The sequence below is a fragment of the Salvelinus fontinalis genome, chromosome 10 (assembly GCF_029448725.1).
Source record: "Salvelinus fontinalis isolate EN_2023a chromosome 10, ASM2944872v1, whole genome shotgun sequence".
NCBI classification, from domain to species: Eukaryota; Metazoa; Chordata; class Actinopteri; order Salmoniformes; family Salmonidae; genus Salvelinus; species Salvelinus fontinalis.
Window position 1 is genome coordinate 40,672,886 of NC_074674.1, and position 14,767 is coordinate 40,687,652.

General features: G+C 44.5%; 1 protein-coding gene across 3 annotated transcripts in view; it reads right to left on the minus strand.

Moving 5' to 3' along the window:
* Window positions 1–14,767, minus strand: part of cadm2a (cell adhesion molecule 2a) — a 306,839-nt gene that overhangs the window by 161,477 nt on the left and 130,595 nt on the right. For 2 of the 3 annotated variants that reach the window (XM_055936815.1, XM_055936816.1), the window contains exon 4: window positions 6,313–6,575. In XM_055936815.1, coding sequence (XP_055792790.1) covers window positions 6,313–6,376 — 64 coding nt within the window. In that variant the 5' untranslated portion in view covers window positions 6,377–6,575. Of the gene's footprint in view, window positions 1–6,312; window positions 6,576–14,767 lie in introns of those variants that run through there. The other variant, XM_055936818.1, reaches the window with a different exon arrangement.

Consider the following 14,767-nt stretch of genomic DNA (forward strand, 5'->3'; position numbering starts at 1 on the left):
TGAAAAGAGGAAGGAAAGGGCATTTCAGATTATACCATGGTTTGTTTGGATACTAGGTGCTGATTGGTTGATAGCAGGGAGTTATAGCACAAGGTAATGCCTGTTAAAAGTTCCATTATATTTATCAATGCGCATCCACTGTCCCACAGCCCAGCCAGGCAATTTATAAACTTAATTTCCCCTGGAAAAAAGCATCTAGACATTATTTCCCCATGCTTCTTGCCTAGCATTTAGTTTGGTACAGCGGGGGGTTAATATCAGCCTAGCATCTAGTTTGGTACAGCGGGGGTTAATATAAACCTAGCATTTAGTTTGGTACGGCGGTGGGTTAATAGAAGCCTAGCATTTGGTGTGGTACCTTTCAGTCACTGGCCCAATGATCTTAACCGCATGGTTACCTGCCACCCCACCTGCCAAAGATTTGTTTAACATAGCAAATACTGTAAAATGAATAAAATTAACGCCCAGGTCAAAACATCCCAATAGAATTAATGGCCAGTTCAAAACATCCCAATATAATTAACGGCCAGGTCAAAACATCCCAATAGAATTAATGGCCAGGCCAAAACATCCCAATATAATTAACGCCCAGGTCAAAACATCCCAATAGAATTAATGGCCAGGTCAAAACATCCCAATAGAATTAACGGCCAGGTCAAAACATCCCAATAGAATTAATGGCCAGTTCAAAACATCCCAATATAATTAACGCCCAGGTCAAAACATCCCAATAGAATTAACGGCCAGGTCAAAACATCCCAATAGAATTAACGCCCAGGTCAAAACATGCCAATAGAATTAACTACCAGTCTGTTTGTTTGGCAACTTCAGAACCTCAGAACTAACAACTGACTTGTCCCTGTACTATATCTGCTGGAAATATTTGCTCCTCATCGAAAAAACGTTTTTTTTTAAATGAAAATATGTTTTATAAAAAGCAATTGAGATTGCCCTCAATCTCACACAAATGATCAATGAACCTACCAGGTACAACTCCAAATCCGTAAACACGGGCACCCTCATAGATGTCATCCTAACTAACTCACCCTCCAAATACACCTCTGCTGTTTTCAATCAACATCTCAGTGATCACTGCCTCATTGCCTGCATGCGTAATGGGTCTGCGACCAAACCACCCCTCATCACTGTCAAATGCTCCCTAAAACACTTCTGCGAGCAGGCCGTTCTAATCGACCTGGCCGGGGTATCCTGGAATGACATTGACCTCATCCCGTCAGTAGATGATGCCTGGTTATTCTTTAAAAGTCCCTTCCTCACCATCTTAAATAAACATGCCCCATTCAAAAAATGTAGAACTAGGAATAGATACAGTCCTTGGTTCACTCCAGACCTGTCTGCCCTTGACCAGCACAAAAACATCCTGTGACATTCTGCATTAGCATCAAATAGCCCCTGTGATATGCGACTTTTCAGGGAAGTTAGGAACAAATATACACAGGCAGTTAGGAAAGCTAAGGCTAGCTTTTTCAAACAGAAATTTGTATCCTGTAGTACTAACTCAAAAAAGTTCTGGGACACTGTAAAGTCCATGGAGAACAAGAGCACCTCCTCCCAGCTGCCCAATGCACTGAGGCTAGGAAACACTGTCACCACCGATAAATCCACTGTAAGTGAGAATTTCACTAAGCATTTCTCTACGGCTGGCCATGCTTCCCACCTGGCTACCCCTACCCCAGTCAACTTCCCGGCACTCTCCACAGCAACCCGCCAAAGCCCCCACCATTTCTCCTTCACCCAAATCCAGATAGCTGATGTTCTGAAAGAGCTGCAAAATCTGGACCCCTACAAATCAGCCGGGCTAGACAATCTGGACCCTCTCTTTATAAAATTATCTGCCGAAATTTTTGCAACCCCTATTACTAGCCTGTTCAACCTCTCTTTCGTATCGTCTGAGATTCCCAAAGAGTGGAAAGCTGCCGCGGTCATCCCCCTCTTCAAAGGGGGGGGACACTCTAGACCAAAACTGCTACAGACCTATATCTATCCTACCCTATCTTTCTAAGGTCTTCAAAAGCCAAGTAAACAAACAGATTACCGACCATTTCGAATCCCACTGTACCTTCTCCGCTATGCAATCTGGTTTCAGAGCTGGTCATGGGTGCACCTCAGCCACGCTCAAGGTCCTAAATGATATCATAACCGCCATCGATAAGAGACATTACTGCGCAGCCGTATTCATCGACCTGGCCAAGGCTTTCGACTCTGTCAATCATCACAATCTTAATGGCAGACTCGACAGCCTTGGTTTCTCAAATGATTGCCTCGCCTGGTTTACCAACTACTTCTCTGATAGAGTTCAGTGTGTCAAATCGGAGGGCCTGTTGTCCGGACCTCTGGCAGTCTCTATGGGGGTGCCACAGGGTTCAATCCTTGGGCCGACTCTCTTCTCTGTATACATCAATGATGTTGCTCTTGCTGCTGGTGATTCCCTGATCCACCTCTACGCAGACGACACCATTCTGTATACTTCTGGCCCCTCTTTGGACACTCTGTTAACTAACCTCGAGACGAGCTTCAATGCCATACAACACCCCTTCCGTGGCCTCCAACTGCTCTTAAATGCAAGTAAAACTAAATGCATGCTATTCAACCGATCACTGCCCGCACCTGCTCGCCCGTCCAGCATCACTACCCTGGACTTGGAATACGTGGACAACTACAAATACCTAGGTGTCTGGTTAGACTGTAAACTCTCCTTCCAGACTCACATTAAGCATCTCCAATCCAAAATAAAATCTAGAATTGGCTTCCTATTTCGCAACAAAGCATCCTTCACTCATGCTGCCAAACATACCCTTGTAAAACTGACCATCCTACCAATCCTCGACTTCGGTGATGTCATTTACAAAATAGCCTCCAACACTCTACTCAACAAACTGGATGCAGTCTATCACAGTGCCATCCGTTTTGTCACCAAAGCTCCATACACTACCCATCATTGCGACCTGTACGCTCTCGTTGGCTGGCCCTCGCTTCATACTCGTTGCCAAACCCACTGGCAACAGGTTATCTACAAGTTTCTGCTAGGTAAAGCCCCGCCTTATCTCAGCTCACTGGTCACCATAGCAGCACCCACTCGTAGCACGCCCTCCAGCAGGTATATCTCACTGATCACCCCCAAAGCTAATTCCTCCTTTGGTTGTCTTTCCTTCCAGTTCTCTGCTGCCAATGACTGGAACGAACTGCAAATATCTCTGAAGCTGGAAACACTTATCTCCGTCACTAGCTTTAAGCACCAGCTGTCAGAGCAGCTCACAGATTACTGCACCTGAACATAGCCCATCTATAATTTAGCCCAAACAACTACCCATTCTCCTACTGTATTTATTTATTTATTTATTTTGCTCCTTTGCACCCCATTCTACTTTGCACATTCTTCCACTACAAATCTACCATTCCAGTGTTTTACTTGCTATATTGTATTTACTTCGCCACCATGGCCTTTTTTTGCCTTTACCTCCCTTCTCACCTCATTTGCTCACATTGTATATTGACTTATTTTTCTACTGTATTATTGACTGTATGTTTTGTTTATTCCATGTGTAACTCTGTGTTGTTGTATGTGTCGAATTGCTTTGCTTTATCTTGGCCTTGAACGCAATTGTAAATGAGAACTTGTTCTCAACTAGCCTACCTGGTTAAATAAAGTTGAAATAAAATAAAATAATACCTCTCCTATGGACAGCACTGCTGGGAACAGGTGTGTGTGTTAGTTTATGTTTATTAGGGTTCCCATTAGCTACTGCACATCGTTCACATTAAAACCTTCAAATACATGACACCTACAGAACTGTAACAAACCAGAACAACATAAGATGGTACATTCATTTCTAAATAAAAAAATACAAATAAAATAAGAGTTTTAAATATTGGAAAAGACACCAAGAGACAACAAAAATACTATTTATACACTATTCATATAAACATATGTATTTTATTATATGCAGTACAGTTAAATTATATCATTAGAAAGAGGAGACGCGCCCTGAAAAATAAATATCTGCTATCTGTTTTTTAAAGCTACACGTGCTTTTTTTTGCCTGAGTAACCTCTGGTGACAGAGCATTTCACAATGACATGGCTCCATAGATAACTGAGTGGCACATTAAATCTGTTTTTGGTTTGGGTCCAGTGAAGATGTCCTTGTAAACCTGGTCCGTGCGTGAATGCACTAATGGATAAGTATGGAGTCTTATTTGGAGCAGTCTTTTTCTGTTCCCTCCCTCCCTCCCTCCCTCTCTCTCTCTCTCCCTCCCTCGCTCCCTCCCTCCATCGCTCCCTCCCTCCCTCGCTCCCTCCCTCCCTCCCTCCCATTTGTTTCTTTGTCTGCTCTATTTAAGCAATAAAGCACGAGAACCGGGAACTATCGTGCGAATAACTCCCGACTAAGGAATGTTCTTAGTCCCAGGCGAAACCAAGGGCCAAGTATAACTGTTCTGTACTCAGTCAGGTATTAGGACATTTGATGTGGACCACAGGACGAGTAGCTGCTGCATATTCAGTAGTTAATGAACCCCAGGAAGAGTAGCTGCTGCATGTGCAGTAGTTAATGGACCCCAGGAAGAGTAGCTGCTGCATATTCAGTAGTTAATGAACCCCAGGAAGAGTAGCTGCTGTAGTTAATGAACCCCAGGAAGAGTAGCTGCTGTATATTCAGTAGTTAATGAACCCCAGGAAGAGTAGCTGCTCCATGTTCAGTAGTTAATGGACCACAGGAAGAGTAGCTGCTGCATATTCAGTAGTTAATGAACCCCAGGAAGAGTAGCTGCTGTAGTTAATGAACCCCAGGAAGAGTAGCTGCTGTATATTCAGTAGTTAATGAACCCCAGGAAGAGTAGCTGCTGTATATTCAGTAGTTAATGAACCCCAGGAAGAGTAGCTGCTGTATATTCAGTAGTTAATGAACCCCAGGAAGAGTAGCTGCTGCATATTCAGTAGTTAATGGACCCCAGGAAGAGTAGCTGCTGCATATTCAGTAGTTAATGGACCCCAGGAAGAGTAGCTGCTGCATATTCAGTAGTTAATGGACCCCAGGAAGAGTAGCTGCTGCATATTCAGTAGTTAATGAACCCCAGGAAGAGTAGCTGCTGCATATTCAGTAGTTAATGGACCCCAGGAAGAGTAGCTGCTGCATATTCAGTAGTTAATGGACCCCAGGAAGAGTAGCTGCTGCATATTCAGTAGTTAATGGACCCCAGGAAGAGTAGCTGCTGCATATTCAGTAGTTAATGGACCCCAGGAAGAGTAGCTGCTGTATGTTCAGTAGTTAATGGACCCCAGGAAGAGTAGCTGCTGTATATTCAGTAGTTAATGGACCACAGGAAGAGTAGCTGCTGCATATTCAGTAGTTAATGGACCCCAGGAAGAGTAGCTGCTGCATATTCAGTAGTTAATGGACCCCAGGAAGAGTAGCTGCTGCATATTCAGTAGTTAATGGACCCCAGGAAGAGTAGCTGCTGTATGTTCAGTAGTTAATGGACCCCAGGAAGAGTAGCTGCTGTATATTCAGTAGTTAATGGACCACAGGAAGAGTAGCTGCTGTATATTCAGTAGTTAATGGACCCCAGGAAGAGTAGCTGCTGTATATTCAGTAGTTAATGGACCCCAGGAAGAGTAGCTGCTGCATATTCAGTAGTTAATGGACCCCAGGAAGAGTAGCTGCTGTATATTCAGTAGTTAATGAACCCCAGGAAGAGTAGCTGCTGTATATTCAGTAGTTAATGGACCACAGGAAGAGTAGCTGCTGTATATTCAGTAGTTAATGGACCACAGGAAGAGTAGCTGCTGTATATTCAGTAGTTAATGGACCACAGGAAGAGTAGCTGCTGTATATTCAGTAGTTAATGGACCACAGGAAGAGTAGCTGCTGCATATTCAGTAGTTAATGGACCACAGGAAGAGTAGCTGCTGGATGTTCAGTAGTTCAGTAGGTCAGAGGGGAGGGACCTCTGGCTTTCTCATCCAATTGGTTTTGAGGAGGCGAAAAGAGGAAGCAATTGAGATTTTCCCTCTATCCTGACTTTTAATCTCCTTCTCATTCCTGAACCAGTGGAGGTCGGCAGTTGGCTTGAAGCCATGGGTCATACCTACTCTAACCTCTAACCCCCGACCTCTAACCTCTAACCCCTGACCTAGTAGTACAGTGTCCTGACCTTTGATCACCTTCTTGTTCCTGAACCAGTGGAGGTCGGCAGCTGGCTTGAAGCCGTGGGTCATACATACTCTAACCTCTGACCTCTAACCTCCGACCTCTAACCTCTAACCCCTGACCTAGTAGTACAGTGTCCTGACCTTTGATCTCCTTCTCGTTCCTGAACCAGCGGAGGTCGGCAGCAGGCTTGGAGCCGTGGGTCATACATACTCTAACCCCTGACCTCTAACCTCTAACCCCTGACCTAGTAGTACAGTGTCCTGACCTTTGATCTCCTTCTCGTTCCTGAACCAGCGGAGGTCGGCAGCAGGCTTGGAGCCGTGGGTCATGCAGGTCAGAGTGATCTCATCTCCCTCCAGGGCAGGCTTGGTCAGACCGTCTATCTCTGGCATATCTGGCACCCCTACAGGACAGGAGGAGAATTACATATGTTATTAAAGCACACACTGAATAGACTTGAAGGTTGCGTGTTATTAAAACAATAACACACTGAATAGACTTGAAGGTTGAGTGTTATAAAAACATTGAAAGACTGAAAAGACTTGAAGGTTGCGTGTTATTCAAACAATAACACACTGAATAGACTTGAAGGTTGCGTGTTATTAAAACAATAACACACTGAATAGACTTGAAGGTTGCGTGTTATTAAAAAAATAACACACTGAATAGACTTGAAGGTTGCGTGTTATTAAAACAATAACACACTGAATAGACTTGAAGGTTGTGTGTTATTAAAACAATAACACACACACTGAATAGACATGAAGGTTGCGTGTTATTAAAACAATAAAACACACACTGAATAGACTTGAAGGTTGCGTGTTATTAAAACAATAACACACACACTGAATAGACTTGAAGGTTCCGTGTTATTAAAGGACAAATCCACCCAAAACCACCAATTATTATAATTTACAGTGTCAATTAAGAGAGAACCATATTTTTTTGATGAACAAACGTTTAATTTTGTCGTTACAATAAGGTTGGTAGCAATATGTGAAAATCATTGTGGTAATTTTATTTATTTATTTTTTATTTTTTTTATTTTACCGTTATTTTACCAGGTAAGTTGACTGAGAACACGTTCTCATTTGCAGCAACGACCTGGGGAATAGTTACAGGGGAGAGGAGGGGGATGAATGAGCCAATTGTAAACTGGGGATTATTAGGTGACCATGATGGTTTGAGGGTCAGATTGGGAATTTAGCCAGGACACCGGGGTTAACACCCCTACTCTTACGATAAGTGCCATGGAATTTTTAATGACCTCAGAGAGTCAGGACACCCGTTTAACGTCCCATCCGAAAGACGGCACCCTACACAGGGCAGTGTCCCCAATCACTGCCCTGGGGCATTGGGATATTTTTTAGACCAGAGGAAAGAGTGCCTCCTACTGGCCCTCCAACACCACTTCCAGCAGCATCTGGTCTCCCATCCAGGGACTGACCAGGACCAACCCTGTAATCTGTCGCAGGTTAAGTCGATTACAAAAACCCACAATGCAATTCTCTCCCTATGGGCTGGGCTGGATGGTTAGCTAGCTAGCTAGCTAACTTTGCTTTACACAATAATACCAAAGTGAATATCAGCATGTAACGTAGCTAGTTAGCTGTAAAATCACCTAAACGAACTGCACTATCAATTTAGGAGTCTACAATCACACCATGTTCAATTTGCTTCACAGAGCAGAATCTGACATTCACAACGGCCATGCAACGGTACCCTGGACTGAACAGGCAGATAAATAGGAGAAATGTGACCCTCTGTTAAATTACACATTTCTCGAAGGAATATCGCAACGATCACCATCATCTGACAATACAAGGGTGGAAAGTGTTAAGGGTAGGTGTGTGTGTGTGTGTGTGTGTGTGTGTGTGTGTGTGTGTGTGTGTGTGTGTGTGTGTGTGTGTGTGTGTGTGTGTGTGTGTGTGTGTTTGGGTGTGTGTGTGTGTGTGTGTGTGGGTGGGTGTGTGTGTGTGTGTGTGTGTGTGTGTGTGTATATGTTAGGTTTGTTCGATAGAGAAGTGTGTGTCTACGTGTTTGCAGGTGTGTGTGTGTCTACGTGATTGCAGGTGTGTGTGTGTCTACGTGTTTGCAGGTGTGAGTGTGTCTACGTGTTTGCAGGTGTGTGTGTGTCTACGTGTTTGCAGGTGTGTGTGTGTCTACGTGTTTGCAGGTGTGTGTGTGTCTACGTGTTTGCAGGTGTGTGTGTGTCTACGTGTTTGCAGGTGTGTGTGTGTCTACGTGTTTGCAGGTGTGTGTGTGTCTACGTGTTTGCAGGTGTGTGTGTGTCTACGTGTTTGCAGGTGTGTGTGTGTCTACGTGTTTGCAGGTGTGTGTGTGTCTACGTGTTTGCAGGTGTGTGTGTGTCTACGTGTTTGCAGGTGTGAGTGTGTCTACGTGTTTGCAGGTGTGTGTGTGTCTACGTGTTTGCAGGTGTGTGTGTGTCTACGTGTTTGCAGGTGTGAGTGTGTCTACGTGTTTGCAGGTGTGTGTGTGTCTACGTGTTTGCAGGTGTGTGTGTGTCTACGTGTTTGCAGGTGTGTGTGTGTCTACGTGTTTGCAGGTGTGTGTGTGTCTACGTGTTTGCAGGTGTGTGTGTGTCTACGTGTTTGCAGGTGTGTGTGTGTCTACGTGTTTGCAGGTGTGTGTGTGTCTACGTGTTTGCAGGTGTGTGTGTGTCTACGTGTTTGCAGGTGTGTGTGTGTCTACGTGTTTGCAGGTGTGTGTGTGTCTACGTGTTTGCAGGTGTGTGTGTGTCTACGTGTTTGCAGGTGTGTGTGTGTCTACGTGTTTGCAGGTGTGTGTGTGTCTACGTGTTTGCAGGTGTGTGTGTGTCTACGTGTTTGCAGGTGTGTGTGTGATCCATCATCTGAACAGACAGGAGAGAAAGAGTATGGATGGAACCTGAATCAAATCACATTTTACTCACATGCACCCAAATATACAGGGGGTACCGGTACAGAGTCAATGTGGAGGCTATATACAGGGGGTACCGGTACAGAGTCAATGTGGAGGCTATATACAGGGGGTACCGGTACAGAGTCAATGTGGAGGCTATATACAGGGGGTACCGGTACTGAGTCACTGTGGAGGCTATATACAGGGGGTACCGGTACTGAGTCACTGTGGAGGCTATATACAGGGGGTACCGGTACTGAGTCAATGTGGAGGCTATATACAGGGGGTACCGGTACTGAGTCAATGTGGAGGCTATATACAGGGTGTTACGGTACAGAGTCAATGTGGAGGCTATATACAGGGGGTACCGGTACAGAGTCAATGTGGAGGCTATATACAGGGGGTACCGGTACAGAGTCAATGTGGAGGCTATATACAGGGGGTACTGGTACAGAGTCAATGTGGAGGCTATATACAGGGGGTACCGGTACAGAGTCAATGTGGAGGCTATATACAGGGGGTACCGGTACAGAGTCAATGTGGAGGCTATTTACAGGGGGTACCGGTACAGAGTCAATGTGGAGGCTATATACAGGGGGTACTGGTACAGAGTCAATGTGGAGGCTATATACAGGGGGTACCGGTACTGAGTCAATGTGGAGGCTATATACAGGGGGTACCGGTACAGAGTCAATGTGGAGGCTATATACAGGGGGTACCGGAACAGAGTCAATGTGGAGGCTATATACAGGGGGTACCGGTACAGAGTCAATGTGGAGGCTATATACAGGGGGTACCGGTACAGAGTCAATGTGGAGGCTATATACAGGGGGTACCGGAACAGAGTCAATGTGGAGGCTATATACAGGGGGTACCGGTACAGTGTCAATGTGGAGGCTATATACAGGGGCTACCGATACTGAGTCAATATGGAGGCTATATACAGGGGGTACCGGTACAGAGTCAACGGGGAGGCTATATACAGGGGGTACCGGTACAGAGTCAATGTGGAGGCTATTTACAGGGGGTACCGGTACAGAGTCAATGTGGAGGCTATATACAGGGGGTACCGGTACAGAGTCAATGTGGAGGCTATATACAGGGGGTACCGGTACTGAGTCAATGTGGAGGCTATTTACAGGGGGTACAGGTTAGTCGAGGTAATTGAGGTAATATGTATATGTAGGTAGGGGTAAAGTGACTGTGCATAGATAATAAACAGCGAGTAGCAGCAGTGTAAAAACAAATGGGTTGGGTGGGTGAATGAAAATAGTAATAGTAATAACAGGAGTTTTATGGTGTGGTAGCAGAGAGAACAGTCTATGACTAGGGTGGCTGGAGTCTTTGACAATTTTAGGGCCTTCCTCTGACACCACCTGGTATAGAGTTCCTGGATGGCAGGAACCTTGGCCCCAGTGATTTACTGGGCTGTACGCACTACCCTCTGTAGTCCCTTGCGGTCAGATTCCAAGTAGTTGCCATACCAGGCAGTGATGCCACCAGTCAGGATGATCTCAATGTTGCAGCTGTTATCACACAGTCATCCGGAATAGCTGGTGCACTCATGCATGGTTCAGTGTTGCTTGTCCTGAAGCAAGCATTGAAGGCATTTAGCTCATCTGGGAGGCTTGTGTCACTGGGCAGCTCGTGGCTGGGTTTCTCTTTGTAATCAGTAATAGTTTGCAAGATTCAATCTTAGTTCTGTATTGATGTATTGACTGTTTCATTGTTTATCGGAGGGCATAGAGGGATTTCTTATAAGCGTCCGGATTAGTGTCCTACTCCTTGAAAGCGGCAGCTCTAACCTTTAGCTTAGTGCAGACGTTGCCTGTAATCCATGGCTTCTGGTTGGGCTATGTAAGTACAGTCCCTGTGGTCACGATGCCTCTCTTTGCCAAATCGAGGCCGAGGGATAGCTTTCTATGCCTCTGTGTGTGGAATAATGGTGGTCTGGAATTGTTTTTCATGCTGGTAGAAATGAGGTAAAATGGATTTAAGTTTTGCTGCATTAATCTCCAGCCACTCCAGCCACAATGCTAATCCAGAGCGCCGCTTCTGGGAGAGCTTTCTCTTATTTGCTTATGAGTGAGTGCATACATTTAATCATTTTCTTATTTGCTTATGGCTTTATACATCTTGTCGAGTGCGGTCTTAGTTCAAGCATCGGTTTGTGGTGGTAAATAGACAGCTATGAAAAATATAGATGAAGTCTCTCTTGGTAAATAGTGTGGTCTACAGCTTATCATGAGGTACTCTAACTCAGGCGATGCAAAACCTTGAGACTTCCTTAATATTAGAGATTGCGCACCAGCTTTTGGTAATAAAGAGACACAGACCGCCACCCTTTGTCTTACCGGAGGCAGCTGTTCTGTCTTGCCGATGGTGCCAGGTTTCCTCCAGACGTGAAGCTTGGCATCCAGGCCAAAGGGTTCAATCTTTGTTTCATCAGACCAGAGAATCTTGTTTCTCATGGTCTGAGAGTCTTTAGGTGCCATTTGGCAAACTCCAAGTGGGCTGTCATGTGACTTTTACTGAGGACTGGCTTCCGTCTGGCCACTCTACCATAAAGGCCTGATTGGTGGAGTGCTGCAGAGATGATGGTCCTTCTGGAAGGTTCTCCCATCTCCACAGAGGAACTCTGGTGCTCTGCTGTCAGAGTGACCATCAAGTTCTTGGTCACCTCCCTGACCAAGGCCCTTCTCCCCCGATTGCTCAGTTTTGCCTGGAGGCCAGCTCAAGGAAGATTCTTGGTGGTTCCAAACTTCTTCCATTTACGAATGATGGAGGCCACTGTGTTCTTGGGGACCTTCAATGCTGCAGAAATGTTTTGGTACCCTTTCCCAGATCTGTGCCTCGACATTATCCTGTCTCGGAGCTCTTTGTCCTCATGGCTTGGTTTTTGTTCTGACATGCACTGTCAACTGTGGGACCTTATATAGACAGGTGTGTGCCTTTCCAAATCATGTCCAATCAATTGAATTTACTTCAGTTGGCCTCCAATCAAGTTGTAGAAACATTTCAAGGATGATCAATGGAAACAGGATGCACCTGAGCTCAATATCAAGTCTCATAGCAAAGGGTCTGAATACTTATGTAAATAACAATTTAATTGTGTATTTTTATACATTTGTAAAAATGTCTAAAAACCTATTTTCACTTTGTCATTATGTGGTATTGTGTGTAGATTGCTGAGAAAAATATACATATTGAATCAATTTTAGAATCAGGCTGTAATGTAACAAAATCGGGAAAAAGTCAAGGGGTCTGAATACTTTCCTGAAGGCCCCTGTATGTGTGTGTCCATGCAGTGACCATGTGTATGTGTGTGTGCATGCAGTGACCATGTGTATGTGTGTGTGCATGCAGTGACCATGTGTATGTGTGTGTCCATGCAGTGGCCATGTGTATGTGTGTCCATGCAGTGTCCATGTGTATGTGTGTGTGTCCATGCAGTGACCATGTGTATGTGTGTGTCCATGCAGTGACCATGTGTATGTGTGTGTGCATGCAGTGACCATGTGTATGTGTGTGTCCATGCAGTGACCATGTGTATGTGTGTGTGTCCATGCAGTGACCATATATATGTGTGATGTGTGTGTGTTCCAAGGTCAATGTGCTGTAACTTAGTTGTGAGGCTGATTGATTGACATATCTGCTGATCAATGGTATTGATGGGATTGAGGCCTTGTGTTTTCTGCCTCCTCCTGGTAGGGTAATGACAAGCCTTTAACATCCTGCTCACTCCGACATCCCGCCTCTGGTGTGTGTGTGTGTGTGTGTGTATGTGTATGTGTGTGCGTGTGTGTGTGTGTGTGTGTGTGTGTGTGTGTGTGTGTGTGTGTGTGTGTGTGTGTGTGTGTGTGTGTGTGTGTGTGTGTGTGTGTGTGTGTGTGAGTGTATGTGTTAGGTTTGTTCGATAGAGAAGTGTGTGTGTTTGAGAAAGAGGTGTGTGTGTATGTGTGTGTGTGTGTGTGTGTGAGAGTGTGTGTATGTTTGATTGATTGATTGACAAAGAGCTGTGTGTGTGTGCATGCAAGTGTGCATTCATGGAAGTGTGTGTGTGTGTGTGTGTGTGTGTGTGTGTGTGTGTGTGTGTGTGTGTGTGTGTGTGTGTGTGTGTGTGTGTGTGTGTGTGTGTGTGTGTGTGTGTGTGTTCATGGAAGTGTGTGTGTGTGTGTGTGTGCATATTTGTGTTGTACATTTTATCCTACGTGCCCTAATTTTATAACATCAACAAAAATGGAAAACTTCAACAACATTGACCATAAACGAAGAATAAAGTTCTAATGAAAGCTGTTTTTTTGTTGTTGTTGTAACCGTCAATGTGGCTTTGTTACGTAACATGACGTGTTAAAGTTTGAGCTGAATAGGATCATCAGTTGATTAGATGTCTGAGTATTGTAAAGGTTTGTGAGTGGGCCAACTGTGTCATTCTTCGTCCTTTCAATGGTAATGAGATGTTAATGAGATGTTAATTAGATGTTAATTGATGTCCTCTGTATAACTCAGTTGGTTGAGCATGGCTCTTGGTGTTGCTTTGGCGTCTGCTTCAATTGCATGTTACATAAATATATATTATGTTTTCGGGACACATTGGGGCTATATTTGGGAAATTTTGCTTGGCTAGCTGCAACCTGGCACAATTAGCAACGACGCTGGGGCTGACCAGCTGAGCAGAAAATTACATGTAACAAAATCCGTATCAGCCAATGGAAAATCGCTACCGCAGTTGGACGTGATCCAACTATTTCTCACTAAAGAATCCTTAACAGAAGTCCACCGGCATGTTCTGATAATCAAATTAACGACATGACGTGTAACAATGGGTCTGGACAATTAGCTCACAGTTTGAGGTGCCTACTTCCTGACATCTATTACCAGTTTGAGGTGTCTACTTCCTGACATCTATTACCAGTTTGAGGTGTCTACTTCCTGACATCTATTACCAGTTTGAGGTGTCTACTTCCTGACATCTATTACCAGTTTGAGGTGTCTACTTCCTGACATCTATTACCAGTTTGAGGTGTCTACTTCCTGACATCTATTACCAGTTTGAGGTGTCTACTTCCTGACATCTATTACCAGTTTGAGGTGTCTACTTCCTGACATCTATTACCAGTTTGAGGTGTCTACTTCCTGACATCTATTACCAGTTTAAGGTGTCTACTTCCTGATATCTATTACCAGTTTGAGGTGTCTACTTCCTGACATCTATTACCAGTTTGAGGTGTCTACTTCCTGACATCTATTACCAGTTTGAGGTGCCTACTTCCTGACATCTATTACCAGTTTGAGGTGTCTACTTCCTGACATCTATTACCAGTTTGAGGTGTCTACTTCCTGATATCTATTACCAGTTTGAGGTGTCTACTTCCTGACATCTATTACCAGTTTGAGGTGTCTACTTCCTGACATCTATTACCAGTTTGAGGTGTCTACTTCCTGACATCTATTACCAGTTTGAGGTGTCTACTTCCTGACATCTATTACCAGTTTGAGGTGTCTACTTCCTGACATCTATTACCAGTTTGAGGTGTCTACTTCCTGACATCTATTACCAGTTTGAGGTGTCTACTTCCTGACATCTATTACCAGTTTGAGGTGCCTACTTCCTGACATCTATTACCAGTTTGAGGTGTCTACTTCCTGATATCTATTACCAGTTTGAGGTGTCTACTTCCTGATATCTATTAC